This window comes from Podarcis liolepis, assembly GCF_965112155.1.
Source record: "Podarcis liolepis genome assembly, chromosome: 1".
Lineage (NCBI taxonomy): Eukaryota > Metazoa > Chordata > Lepidosauria > Squamata > Lacertidae > Podarcis > Podarcis liolepis.
The window spans coordinates 109071115-109085890 of NC_139554.1; the positions used below are offsets into that span (position 1 = coordinate 109071115).

Here is a 14776-nt window from a genome sequence, read left to right on the forward strand (position 1 = left end):
AGCCGCCACAGACAAAGTCCTTGCGGCGGGCAGGAGGGGGGTGGGGAGCCACCAAAACAAACAAGGGGCCTTTGGAGTGGGGAGGAACAACCAACAGATTAACCAGTGCTCATTTCCCATCATAATCAAAATGCACTATATACTATAAAGAAAGATTCCAAGTGAACGCTTAACCTTCCATTCTGAAACAGAAACAGCTGTGCATCTCTTAGAGCACATTGGTGCATAGCTAAACAAGCCTAGAGCCTACTAAAAAGATTCAGACACATCTGTGTACAGGGTTATTTAGGCCTGATAGGTACCAATCCTAACCCAACATATACAGGGGCTTCCCATTTTAATGAAGGGGAAATTACCAGCTCACGGCGAAAGGATCACAATCAATGTCTTCGATGTTACTTTCCAAAATAAATGCCCACTTACGGTTCTGCTGAACACCAACGCCGTCTTGCAAAAGAGCTGGGGGTTATGAGGTTCCAACTTATCCAACGCACTAATCAAATCTTCCAACTTTGAGGAAGCCTGAGGAAGGGCAAATGATAATGGGTATGGGGATAAAATGGGGAGGGAAATCTGTGGGTTTTGAACAGCTGAGCCCCATAAAATTATTTTATATGGAGCTGCAATGTGTTCTCATGCCAACAGCCACATTTTACACAAACCCACTCCGAAAGCATTGCAGCAGTGCAATGTATGCTAACCTGAGTACTGTAATATGCAAATGCATACTTAATGGCATTCCACTTAATGGCAAGAGAAGAAAACATACTCTTAAATAAATGCCTAAGAGCTAAATGAGGCACACACACTCCATCTTTCATGGTACGGTGGTCCCTCGGGTTACAGACGCTTCAGGTTACAGACTCCGCTAACCCAGAAATAGTACCTCAGGTTAAGAACTTTGCTTCAGGATGAGAACAAAAATTGCACTGTGGCAGCACGGCAGCAGTGGGAGGCCCCATCAGCTAAAGTGGTATCTCAGGTTAAGAACAGACCTCCAGAACGAATTAAGTTCTTAACCCGAGGTACCACTGTACTTTATACGTGAGTTTAGACTAGAGCCTTGCAGAAGTCCTTTGTGAAATCAAATGTTTACCATCAGAAGAATATTTTGTATCCAGTCTAGTAAACATGTCTTAATTGGGCAGCATAGGCTAAGCTTTGGATGGCTGCATTCCAATTACCACAATCAAAAGGAATCCTTCTCTGAAGCAACCACATACAACTAATATATGGCTACAACCTTCCAGAGAATAATGTACTGGAAAAGCTGCCCTGCAAACAGATTTTTAAAGATATATTTTCCTCAAGTTAAGCAAAGTACATTATTTTTTTTATTTTAATTTTTTAGCAATTATCCATCTCTCGTTTTGCAAAACAAAAACTGTTTTCTGTCTTGAAGCTATAAAAAGCTGGACTCAACAGTCAAAATGTATTATTGCTACAATCTCCATTGACTTTTCTAGAACGGGAGTCGTCTTTTAAGCGTTTTAGAATTAACCTTTCCAAGACTACACTGAATTTACTATTATAGACCTCTTTCTCTTTGGTTTCATTCCACCCTGGAAAATAAAGCCAAAAAATGCAAACTGGAAGGAGGGGAAATGCCTCCTCATAAAGAATTAGACCAAAGATCCATGAACCATCCAACTAGTCTCCAAAGGATTTTCAGCATGTGGTTCTTGAGGCATAGCACCCTTATTCCCTCTTTTGCCACACAGAAAAATCACATTCGTTTCTGAAACTTCCCTAAGCTTCAGTTTGTGGTAGGACAAAAACAAGGATGGGGAACCTGTATCCCTTCAGATGGTGTTGGGACTCCTACTCCCATCACTCCTAGCCACCGTGGCCAATGGTCAGGCATGATGGGAGTTGGAGTCAAGCAACATTTGGATGGCCACAGCATCCCCAACCTTGGCAGGTCTGGTCTACTGCTCAAGAACAAACTCCTAATAAGTTTACTTGGTTCCTTATGCTCTAGATTGTTGTACGTACCACAAAAGCTTGATTTGTTTTTAATTCAAAAGCATGTTCTTACAATGTACTTACCATGGGCCACGCTGTTAATTAATAGAATTAATAGGGTGTTAATTAATAGAAAGTCTAGTACAGCCTTTAAAATATAGTTATATTTCTGAAATTGTAATTTCCTATGTTTGGAATATAAGATTTTAAAGATGCATCCCAACAGAGTTCTACATCGGAGTAGACATGTATAGAATTGCACTGTTAGTAGCTATTATTTTTCCAATTAGCAGATACTATTTGACAGTGAAGAAATGCCAACAACGACAAACTGTGCTCTTCATTTGTTCAGGATATGTATATTTAAATAATTAGTAACTTAAAGCAAACCTGGATGTTAAATTATGTACTGACCTCAGGTATATTTCCTTCCCTACACAAATAATGAATGGCCTCCATTTTTAAAGCGTCCAAATTAAGAGCATCTTTCTGCAACAACCTAGAACAAAATGAGACAGGAGCTGTATCTTTACAACACGACTGATTATATGTTTTCACGTAACAGAGGGCCAACGTTCATATGAACAAGGAGTTCCCTGGGCAAGTTATCAGCGTTCAATGAAACAGAGAACACTTAAGTGTCCAAGAGGCCTCACCAATCCATTCTGCTCTCAAGCAAAAACTCATACAGTGGTACCTCGGGTTACATACGCTTCAGGTTACATACGCTTCAGGTTACAGACTCCGCTAACCCAAAAATAGTGCTTCAGGTTAAGAACTTTGCTTCAGGATGAGAACAGAAATCGTGCTCCGGCGGCGCGGCAGCAGCTGGAGGCCCCATTAGCTAAAGTGGTGCTTCAGGTTAAGAACAGTTTCAGGTTAAGTACGGACCTCCGGAACGAATTAAGTACTTAACCCGAGGTACCACTGTACTATAATTGAACCCCACCTTCCAAGACCTTCTACAATGCACTGCAGAAGCAGAGAAGGTAAGTGAGAAGGTAACAAGGCACTGCTTGCCACCAGTGGTGTGTGGTGGAAATTTTCATAGCAGAAGAGTTAGCGCCAGAGGCACCAGCTTGTGAGGGTGATTGGTGGGTGGGTGAGAGAGAGAGGGAGATAGAGAGAGCATCGTGCCTCCATCCCATAGCTGGGCAGATGCTTCCCGGGCTTTGGGAGGGGGCATTAGGCCTATGACAGGATACTGGAGCCCTCCTGCCTCCTTCCCAAAACAATAGCAACCCACCTCTGTGCAGTCTCGGTTGCCTGTTCCCATTCTTGCAGAGCCAGCTGCAGCTTCATTTTCTTTATAAAAGAAGGAAGGAATTGTGGCGCGTGGGCTATTATTTGATTCACCATCTCCAAAGCTCCTGAGTAATTCTGGCGCATTTCAAAATATTGTGCCTAATGAAACACGAAGGAGATCCCTTAATCCTCTACATTTCCAAGCAGAAAGGAAAGATGTTTTACGGAACGTACCGCTCCCTCCCTAAACAACAATATTCTAGTCTCAAACACATCAAAGTCTACTTCAGAAACTCTATACACATTTCCCAAATGCGGGTCTCCAGCTGTTTTGGGACTACCATCCCCATCATCCCTAACCACTGGTCCTGCTAGCTAGGGATGATGGGATTTGTAGTTTCCAAAAACAGTTGGAGACTGATTCTATGCAACCATGGATGGACCCTGATCTCATATGTAATGCAGAGAACACCACATTGCCTGTACCATTCAAAATAATGAAATGACAAGAGATAGTGAGCAGTTTCCTAAAATTTTCAGACCTGTGTTCCCATCCCTGGGACTAACTCCGAACTTTTATTCCAATACTCACATTGAGCAACCCAGACTAAGTGTAAAGCAATCTGTGTGAGATCCATTGGCACACACCACAATCTCAGTTAAAGGATTAAAAGGATTAAAAGGATTAAAAGCTTCTGTTTTAATAACAGACTTACTTTACCCATCAGGCCAAAGGTATCGTTTCCATTTTGCAGCCCTTCATCAAAGTATTTCACAGCTTTTTTAATACTTGCTTCTTTTCCAGAGGTGACATCAAGCCACCCTTTCAAAATCAATCCCTGCAAAGAAAAGCAAAATGTTAAAATGCGGGCTTCTTAAAGAAAGCTTTCAGAAAAAAAATGGTTTTTAGAACATCCATCCTCGCAAAGTTGGCATGAAAGAGATCCCTTTCTCCGTTTTACCATCTGGGACTCGTGACTGAGAAAGCCATCTAGAGTCTCAACAACAACCTTCCAAACCCAAAACAGCAATTCCAAATGTACTGTTCAAAACACTAGGTATACCATATGAACTGCAGCAGATGAAATGTTAAAAGGGGGAACCCAGGAAACGTGGTGAGCCAAGATCCTGAAAATCCAAATGTCTGCACACACAAGATCCCTGCGAAGCACCAATAATGGAAACACAAGGAACTCTCTTATATGTTCAAATTTGCATCTTTTGGAGTGACCATAGTACCGCCTCTGTTACCATGCTGCTACTTCACATCCATACTAAGAGAAACGGAAAACGCTAACTGCAGAATCATTTAAAACTCTGTTTCTGCCAGTTCCAAGGTAACGTCTTTATACCGTGTGAAGGATGAAGCCTCTTGCCTTGGCTGAGATGTTCTAATGTTGAAGAGAGGGTTAGAGAAAAATATTTGTGAGCCAAGAAGCCTTAAAACACTCCGGAGTCTAAGGCCTTCATATTTGACTCCAATCATTCTCCTAATGTTTCATGCTGTTAGTATGCAACTGGCTGGTGAGAAAGCATTCAAAACAAAATTCACGATTTTTGCAATTTAAACTTGACGGGAAAACACCCACGTTTATGCACAGCACATGGCGTTTCTGTGTCAGCAGCTCAAAGAAAACCCCAAGCATTGGGAACATCTGTGATTCAGACCCATTAGATGGCTTAGCTGCCTCAAACAGCGCTATTGGCTAGTGACTCATTTCGGTTAATGAACCAGACACGCTTAACAGCTAACTAAAGAGAAACCATCAGGCTAGTTTTTAACAGTACTGATTCCGCCAAAATATTCCTTGAGTGTTAAATGAAGCAGTAATAACAGGCTATGATCTACAGGATGACTCAACATAGCTGAGGGCTAGCAAGTCTCGTTCTATAGCAAGCAGAGATACCAAGTGTGACTATGGGAAGCAGCTTACCTCTGTGCTGCCATTCGAGATCTTGATCATCCTGTCAACGTATTCGCGGGCTTTCTCGTGGCGCCCAATATGCCACAAGAACAAGCCTGCAAAATACAACGCCTGCTGCCCTGCTACTTTGCGTTGCTCCTTCAGCTTGACATCCAGCTCCACAATGGCTTCTCGATCTGAAGAAAATCAGTAAAGTAGTGGTTATTTAAACCATAACAGTGGGTGTGTGGAAACGGCCCGATTCGGCCTACTGTCTTCGGTACATGCTACAGATATATGGCAAGATGTCATGCAACAGGGACAAACTCCCTACCACCAGGGTTTAACAGTAAAAATATTAGGAAGGCCGCTTTGGATCCTCCTGCTGTTAAACTTGAAATGGATGATTCCTCTGGCTAAGGTATTTCTGGTTCAAATTCAGAACCAGAATTGCGTGCGTGCAATTTTAAATGGGGAGGCAGGGAATGAATGGGGGGGGGTGTGTGTTTGCAATGGCTTTCTGGAAGAGGCACTCTGAGCAGGTGCACTTCGGTTAGGCAGATTACGCCGCAACATTTTATTGAAGGCCCCACGTGCTTTCACATTAAACAGGACAGCAAAGGAAATGTTAACAACTCACTAAATAAATAAATATAATAATAATAATAATAATAATAATAATAATAATAATAATAATAATAATATACTTTTTATACCCTGCCATCTGCCTGGGTTTCCCCAGCCACGCTGGGCGGCTTCCAGCAGAATATTAAAATACAATGATTCATCAAATGTTAAAAGGTTCCCTAAACAGGGCTGCTTTCAGATGTCTTCTAAAAGTTCAATAGCTGTTTATTTCTTTGACATCTGATGGGAGGGCGTTCCACAGGGCAGGTGCCACTACCGAGATGGCCCTCAGCCTGATTCCCTGTAACTTCGCTTCTCTCAGTGAGGGAACCACCAGAAGGCCCTCGGCACTGGACCTCAGTGTCTGGGCAGAACAATGGGGGTGGAGACGCTCCTTCAGGTATACTGGGCCAAGGCCGTTTAGGGCTTTAAAGGTCAGCACCAACACTTTGAATTGTGCTCGGAAACGTACTGGGAGCCAATGTAGGTCTTTCAGGGCCAGTGTTAAGTGGTCTCGGCAGCCACTCTCAGTCACCGGTCTAGCTGCCGCATTCTGGATTAGTTGTAGTTTCCGGGTCACCTTCAAAGGTAGCCCCACATACAGCGCATTGCAGTAGTCCAAGCGAGAGATAACTAGAGCATGCACCACTCTGGCGAGAGAGTCCGCGGGCAGATAGGGTCTCAGCCTGTGTACCAGATGGAGCTGGTAAACAGCTGCCCTGGGCACAGAATTGACCTGCGCCCCTGGTCCCTCATTCAGGACTGTTAAGTCCACATGGCTTTATTCGTTGTAGAGATAGTTCAAACTGTACCTGGATTTGGGCTCTTTTTATGGGCATAGATCATTGCCATCATTGTGCAAAGGGATACGTCCTGCTTGTTTTTAAGAGGTTCGAGGTCGAGAAGAGCCTCTTGAATGTGCCCTAAGGAATCAAATTCAAGAAGGTTAAGTTGCATTTTCTGGTGCCATGGAATACGTGCTTCATCAAGCAGAGGAAAACAGGAAGCTGCCTTGTACCAAAAGCCAGACCACTGGTCCATCTAGCTGACATGCCAGTCGTCCCCCAGGATTTCAGACAGATAGCACTCCCAGGTCTGCTAGGAGATGCCTGGGGACTGAACCTCAGACCTTCTGCAAGCAAAGCAGATGCTCCTCCTTATAAATAATAATTTCCTTATTTGTCCCCTGCCCATTTGACTGGGTTGCCCCAGCCACTCTGGGTGGCTTCCAACAGATATAAAAACACAATAAAACATTACACATTGAAAGGCTTCCCTATGCAGGGCTTCCGTTCCCCCTAGTCTGCACTTCTCAGTTATTAAGGACTCCAATATTCTTGCAGTGTGGTGGAGGGTGCTTACCTGACCTCCCAATAGTGGAGGTGCTGCTGTTTACTGGGAGGGAGGCATGGGCAAGGAGTGTTCTACAAGTGTGTTTGCATAGTATCAACCCACTCGTCTTCCCATTCAGCGGCAGCGATGCCTCTGCCAGGAGGTCCCCACTGCCCACTACAGAATTATCAATATAGCTAAAGCATCTCTCTGCATATCTTTACACTGGGTGGTATCCAGCACACTCTGTCGTGCTCTGAGTAAACCTGCCAAAATCAGCGGGGTTTAACATTTCGAAAGATATTCAGTCAAAAGCCTTACCTTCCATCAGCCTGCCGTAAATGCGGTAAAAAACGAAGATTGGGTCATTGCTAAACAACTTGAGGCCTTCGCTGGCAAGTGTCTGAATATGACGAAAGTAGCCTTCTTGGCAATAGTAATTAATGAGCGTCTGCAAGGAAATGATGGATACAATCACACAGGTGTAAATACTAATAAAACTGAAACCACTGAGTTAGGAGAGCTACTTCCAGCACCATACGGTTGAGATGAAATGAGAAGTTAGTGTGATTAGCAAGCTTACTCTAGGAGCTTTATTTATTTTGCTAAATGGTGGGATAAAAATAAATATGCAACTCTCTCTTTCTGCAGTTGTTGCCATTGTGCCGCCTCCAGTCGTGACTTTGTATAGTCCTGCAGAACTCTTCTAAGAGTGGGCCAAATCCTGTTACTGAGAAGTTGCAAGTGTGTGCCTAAAATTGCAGAGTGTCAATGTGGTAAGTTGGTACAGTGGTACCTCGGGTTACATACGCTTCAGGTTACATATGCTTCAGGTTACAGACTCTGCTAACCCAGAAATAGTACCTCGGGTTAAGAACTTTGCTTCAGAATGAGAACAGAAATCGTGCAGTGGCAGCAGGAGGCCCCATTAGCTAAAGTGGTGCTTCAGGTTAAGAACAGTTTCAGGTTAAGAACGGACCTCCAGAACGAATTAAATACTTAACCAGAGGTACCACTGTACTGGCAAACATATGTAACATATATACACTCATCGGGGAGATGGGAATGGCTGCAGCTGCCTTTTGAGTACACACGGTGACAAACTCACAAATTGCTGCCTTGTAATCTATGTAACGGGAAAAGAGCCTAAGTTTGCTGCTGCTCCCTCATGCTTGTTTACTTCACGGAAACACTGAATGGTAGAGTTGAAAGGGGCTCCAAGGGTCATCTAGTCCAACCCCCTGCAATGTAGGAGTAAAAACACACTGTCCCTTCATGTTTCCCCCAAGTGCAGATGCACACAGATGTTTAAAGACAGTGGCAGAAACTTTGTACGTTCACAGGAGAAGACACACAAACACCCTTCTCCATGCTTCCTGCAGAAAGTATAATATGAAGCAGTCCTCCCAAATACGTGTGTGCTGACATTTAAAAACACATGTAAACATGTGAAGGAGGCTCAGACGCCCGATGCTCAGCTCAGAAACACTGGCATTTGTAGCTCAGCCATCAGACTCTTAATCTGAGAGTCAAGGGTTCAAGTCCCACGTTTCGCGAAAGATCCCTGCATTGAAAAGGGGGCTGAACTAGATGGCCGTCAGGGTCATTTCAATAATTCTATTCTGTGGTTAAAAGACGCCTGCTTCTTGGGAGAAAAGCAGTGACAAACCTAGACTGCATCTTAGAAAGCAGAGACATCACCTTGCCAACAAAGGTCCATATAGTTCAAGCTATGGTTTTCCCAGTAGTGATGTATGGAAGTGAGAACTGGACCATAAAGAAAGCTGATCACCGAAGAATTGATGCTTTTGAATTATGGTGCTGGAGGAGACTCTTGAGAGTCCCATGGACTGCAAGAAGATCAAACTTATCCATTCTTAAGGAAATCAGCCCTGAGTGCTCACTGGAAGGACAGATCCTGAAGCTGAGGCTCCAATACTTTGGCCACCTCATGAGAAGAGAAGACTCCCTGGAAAAGACCCTGATGCTGGGAAAAATGGAGGGCACAAGGAGAAGGGGATGACAGAGGAGGAGATGGTTGGACAGTGTTCTCGAAGCTACAAACATGAGTCTGACCAAACTGCGGGAGGCAGTGGAAGACCGATGTGCCTGGCGTGCTCTGGCCCAATGGGGTCACGAAGAGCCAGACACGACTAAACAACAACATTCTGCGGTGATGGGTGTTTCGGTTCATTTTGTCTTACTTCCAAAGGGAGAGAAAAAGAAAGCTAGGAGGGAGAAGGTGGAAAGGTTCGCTGCCTCCCCCCCCCCCTCCCATCTCTTGCTTGCTTTGTTACGCGAGAGCTGGGAGCTTTCCAAAACGTCGGGGGGAGAAAAGGAGGAGCGCAGAAGCCGCCGAGAGGGGCGCGTTTCCCGAGAGGAGAGGGGCGCGGGCGCGGGAGGAAAGAACGGGAAATTTCGCTCGCGGGTCGGAGGGGAGGGACGAGCCGAAGCGCCTCTGACAAACCTGCAGCAAGGAAGGATCCATGGCTGCCGGAAGCAGCGGCCCTGGTTGCTAACGCGACTGCAGCAGCGTCCAGGGGAGGCGCCTGAGGAAGGGAAGGCTGGGCCTTGCCGGGCGGGTCCTCCTCGCCCTACTAATTCGTTGCCGCAAGGGGAAAAAAAAGAACCCAAACCATTCCTCCCCTAGTCTTCGCTCCGGGGGCATCTTGAAAAGCGCGATGCTTTTATTACGGCGCGAGCTCCCGTGGACGGGACGGCGCATCTTCGGAGCTGGACGCAGCGCTGGATGCGCAGGCTGGGGCTGGGGAGGAAGAGGGCTCCCATGGGTTACCTTGGGGGGAAAGGAGTGGGTCTGGGGGTGGGGAGGTTCTTCGATTGACACACACACACACAAACACGCCTAGCATAGAATTACAGAGTTGGAAGGGACCCCGAGGGGCCATCTGATCCGACCCACTGCAATGCAGGAATCTGTGCCCAACATAGGGCTCGAACCCACAACCCTGAAATGAAGATGCTCCACCGACCGAGCGTGAAGCTGTTCAGGCGTTCCGGGTTTTTGGAAAGGGGCAAAAAGGGGTCTGGGGAGGCCAGCTGCTCACCGAGGACACGTAAAAACAGCGGCCTTTCACTTTGTCTTGTATATCTGGTTCTACAAATGCAGGAAACCACTCTCGAAAGCTGCCAAACTTTGTGGTCCATGGAGGGTGGGGTGGAAGCTGCTTCCTCGCGCCCATGATCTACCTATGGGTTGTTTTTAAGGCAATAATAATAATAATAAATAAAATAATAATAATAAAATTTTATTTATATCCCGCCCTCCCCAGCGGCTAACAACAGTAAAATAATACAGCATTCTAAAATCAACTCATTATAAAATCAGTTCAAATCAAATTAATGGCAACCATTGGGCTAGAGTTCTGTGAGGATTACCAAAGGCAAGCAAAACAAGAGAAAATGAAGCTCCTTTTCATTTGCTGGTTGTTGTTGTTGTCGTTGTTTAAATAGCATCAGATCCTCTTTCCAAACAAAACGAGGACAGAATACCAAATCCTGGGGTAGCAGAAGCAATGCTTTTGTGATAGTACTCATCCATATAGTACCGTCCCCTCTCTTTTTCTGTGTGCTGCTGCCCATGATACTTTGATCAGGACATGAGTAACTGGCAGTTCTTTTCGGGGAAAGGAGCGGGGGGGGGGTATCCGTCCAGGTTGGGCTGTCTTACACTCAGCGCACGTCTCAGGCGCCAGTTTTGCAGACCCGCACGCTGGGCTCTGAGCCCGCATGCAGGAATTTCTCCTCCATTCCAACGGGAGCCGGAAATGCGGTGTTACGCGCTCCTCCTCCTCCTCCTCCCTGTGAATCGGAAGGGAAGCTCTTGAGCGCCGCCGGCGATGGGAAGGTTCGCTCGTCAACATCTTGTGTTGGCACTTGATTGGCTGGAGGTTCGCTTTTATGGCGAGGAGCGGACGCCGGAGTGAGCTTCTATTGGCTTACGCCTGAGACGGCAAAGGGGTCCTCAGAAGTCCCAACGTTTTGCTGCAACGAAAAGCGGGCTCTTGCGCCCTCAAGTAGCAACTCTCCCGCAGCTTCAGCCAGGAATGTTCAACCCCCTCTCCTCCAACAACAGTTACACAGTTACATAGTTAGCATAGCAGAACGAGACCGTCTTACATCACCCATCAACCTTATTGTGAATAACGAAGAGTCTTGTAACGCCTTAAAAAACGTGCTCTCTCGTCTTTTTCCCTGCAGAAGACCAGCGCGCTACTGTTCTGATGTTATCAGTTGTCTGATTATATTGTGAATAATTGAGCTTTGCATGGAAACACCATGTATATCACGACCATTTGACTCTAGTAGCTTAACTTTCCCGTCCTCTATGGTCATGTATGTAGATAAATGTACTGTATATGTCATAGCTGTCAACGTTTCCCTTTTTTTAAGGGAAATTCCCTTATTCCGAATAGGATTCCTTGCAAGAAAAGGGAAAAGTTGACAGCTATGGTATATGTGTGTGTGTTGCATATGTTTGCACACACAAATCACACACATAACCTGGGACGAATCTAGTATGAAATGAATGAAGCTTAAACTTCAGGAGGCCCCTAATCCCAGAGGGGCCCTAGAAGTGATTTTAGTCCACGTTGCTTAACAATTTTGGGTCTAGTAGACCCAATTTGAGCCGTATGACACAAAATGATGATGATGATGATGATGATGATGATGATGATTAATATATTTCAACAATCTGAACATTTGAGAGTAGCACAGATGTTGTAAAGGTGTAGGGATCTGTCATGGAACAACCCCATGGAGGAAGAGAACAGTGGTGACCCAGACCTTGTTGCTAGTGGCGAAGGGGCCCTCATGACACTGCAAGCTTCAGGGATCCCAAAACGTAGGTCTGCCAACTGCAGATCACCTTATAAATCTGAAGAGATTGTCACAATAAGTTAGTGCGTCTTTGACGTACCAAAAGGCTCACCTTGGCTGTCTTTTTGTTGTTGTTTTTATTGGCACAGGCTGTGGCTGGAATCCTAACCCCATGGATTTCAACAGGAATTTCTTCTGAGTAGACATGGTTAGGATCGCTCTGGAAGCTCGGCTTCTCTGGAGATTATATTAATATTTAAAACCTGTTTGCACACTTCAGGCAGGCACTCGGTGCTGACCATTGCACATAATGCACACAGTAGAAAGCCAAGTGAATGGATCACCCCTCAGCTCTCAAGCCAAGCACAAATATGGAGAGGGAAAGGCAACACCCACACAATCCTTACACTGCTCTGTAAAAGGGAGAGAATGTTAATAGGACACTGAAAAAACAAGGGTGTTACAAGCATATCAACATAATGTTTCTTTGCTAAGTGGCTAGCTACAGCAGTACTTGCCTCTTGTAGCTCAGTTGATTGGGGCGTGGTGCTGATGACACCAAGGTTGCAGGTTCAATCCCCATAAGGAACAACTGCATATTCCTGCACTGCAGGGGGTTGGATCCTCAAGGTTCCTTCGAACGCTCTGATTCTACGATTCTGTATTCCAACCATGGTTATGGGCGAGTTTAGGAGGTGCATTTGACAACAGCATATGGACAATACAACCAGTCTATTACAATATTCTATAATATAATATATTAAGTAACTCCCATGAAATCAAACATCCATACTGGAAGTTTATTGTGCTCAGCATAGGCATGCTCTCTGTTCATGCACTTTATACATGGTACCTGCATGAACAAAACATTTCAGTTGTTATTCTGGGCAGTAATGGCTTGTATAGCCCAGGGGTCAGCAAACGTTTTCAGCAGGGGGCCGGTCCACTGTCCCTCAGACCTTGTGGGGGGCCAGACTATATTTTTTTGGGGGGACACACGAATTCCTATGCCTCACAAATTACCCAGAGATGCATTTTCAATAAAAGCATACATGTAAAAACACCAGGCAGGCCCCACAAATAACCCAGAGGTGCATTTTAAATAAAAGGACACATTCTACTCATGTAAAACCACACTGATTCCCAGATCGTCCGCGGGCTGGATTGAGAAGGCGATTGGGCTGGATCCGGCCCCTGGGCCTTAGTTTGCCTACCCATGCTATAGCCATTCCCTTTCCTACACCCTCAGTCGCCTCTCCAGGAATCAACTATTGCTTTAGCGCTTCCCTTTCCAAATAGCATTGCCTTTATGCATATTTCCCCCTCTCTCTTTCTGCCCCCCCCCAACTGCAGCAGGGGGCAGTCATGATCATGAGTGCTGAAAGGATGTGAGGGGAGGATCGAATCCTTCTACATAATGGCCCCAATGAAAATATCTCTCCATCTCATACCTCGTCCTGAGACACATCTGGCACTAGAGTCAACAAACTGTTCCACTGACTTGCATGCAGACACGGTGTGCTTTAAACAACTAAAACAAAACAACATTTTAAACAAGATGAGTATGATCCTGCTCCGAGTACAAGCATGGCCAATTTGTCTTTTTTCTGCTTCCTTTTACCCCTCACAGCCGCAGTCCATCCAAATAAGCAAGATATAAGTTACAAGTTCCAGTTTTACATCAATATTAATACATCTTTTCGTAAGAAAAATAAAGGTAGAATCTTGGATTTCACACCATTTGTTCTGGGAAGTGCTTGCGAGGGAGGGGAAAACCATCTAAACCATGAGGTGGGAACCTATCTCTGCTGAGGAACGCATTCTGGCAACATCGTGGCGATTGGTCTTTTGCTGTTACAGATCTTTTAACAATTTTTAAACTGCTTGATGGTTGCCTGTTTATGATTATTTTAATTGTTGTTTTGTGATTGTGTACTATACTGTATTTTATGCATTTTCTATGATTTGTTGATATTGAGATGCTCACATAACAGGTGACGTGCACGCGTTTGAAAAAAATTAGAAACGAAAGGGTGGAATGCATGTACTTATTTGTCTAAGTGTACAAATTATTATCATTATTACTTGTTGATCATCAGATGGTGCTGAAAAACAGCCTTCTCCATCAAACAGTGATTGGCTGTCAGTAGTGCAAACAGCGCTGACCACCTGATTAGCTGACCACTGTGGGTGAGAATCTTGATCCTGCACTGTGGAAATTGAATACAAAATCTCTGGTACTGGATGCAGAAGCAATAATCCTGGCACTCAGCCCAAAAATGTCTCCCATGGGCAATTTTCTCAGAATGAACTCTTATTGATATCAATGGAACTTTGTTCCATGCAAGTGTGCTTGAAATCACTACTTAGTTATGTTCCTATTTACATCAGTGTCCGGGATTGGCTTGTTGAGGAAAAGTGGTGGGTGACACCTGCCCAAGAGTCCCCCAGGGAAGGTTGCCATATGTCCTCTTTTTCCAGGACACGTCCTCTTTTCCAGGTTTGGTTGCCATATGTCCCTTTTCCCCTTGACATGTCCTCTTTTTCAGAATTAAAATTTTTGTCTGGGCGGATTTCTAAAATTTGGCAAAATGTCTGGGTTTTTTGTTTGTTTTTGTTTACAGTAACTGAAGAATTTTTTTCTAGTGTATTAGACTCAGATCTGAGGCACTTGGCTAAGCTAGTCTGCAGCAGAGAATCACAACAGAGCAGCATCTTAAGCTACCGTATTTTCCGCTCTATAGGACGCACCAGACCACAAGACGCACCAATTTTTGGAGGAGGAAAACAAGAAAAAAAATATTCTGAATCTCAGAAGCCAGAACAGCAAGAGGGATCGCTGCGCAGTGAAAGCAGCAATCCCT

At 44.9% G+C, this 14776-nt stretch overlaps 1 protein-coding gene across 5 annotated transcripts in view; it reads right to left on the reverse strand.

Moving 5' to 3' along the window:
• Positions 1 to 10705, reverse strand: part of TTC21B (tetratricopeptide repeat domain 21B) — a 31769-nt gene extending 21064 nt beyond the window's left edge. For 2 of the 5 annotated variants that reach the window (XM_083495818.1, XM_083495817.1), the window contains exons 1-8: positions 10470 to 10703; positions 7395 to 7524; positions 6554 to 6664; positions 5145 to 5311; positions 3927 to 4049; positions 3212 to 3369; positions 2380 to 2464; positions 424 to 522 (exon numbers count right to left, since the gene is read on the reverse strand). In XM_083495818.1, coding sequence (XP_083351944.1) covers positions 424 to 522; positions 2380 to 2464; positions 3212 to 3369; positions 3927 to 4049; positions 5145 to 5311; positions 6554 to 6664; positions 7395 to 7524; positions 10470 to 10673 — 1077 coding nt within the window. In that variant the 5' untranslated portion in view covers positions 10674 to 10703. Of the gene's footprint in view, positions 1 to 423; positions 523 to 2379; positions 2465 to 3211; positions 3370 to 3926; positions 4050 to 5144; positions 5312 to 6553; positions 6665 to 7394; positions 7525 to 9540; positions 9949 to 10469 lie in introns of those variants that run through there. The other 3 variants (XM_083495819.1, XM_083495821.1, XM_083495820.1) reach the window with 3 other exon arrangements.
• Between the last annotated feature and the right edge of the window lie 4071 nt (positions 10706 to 14776).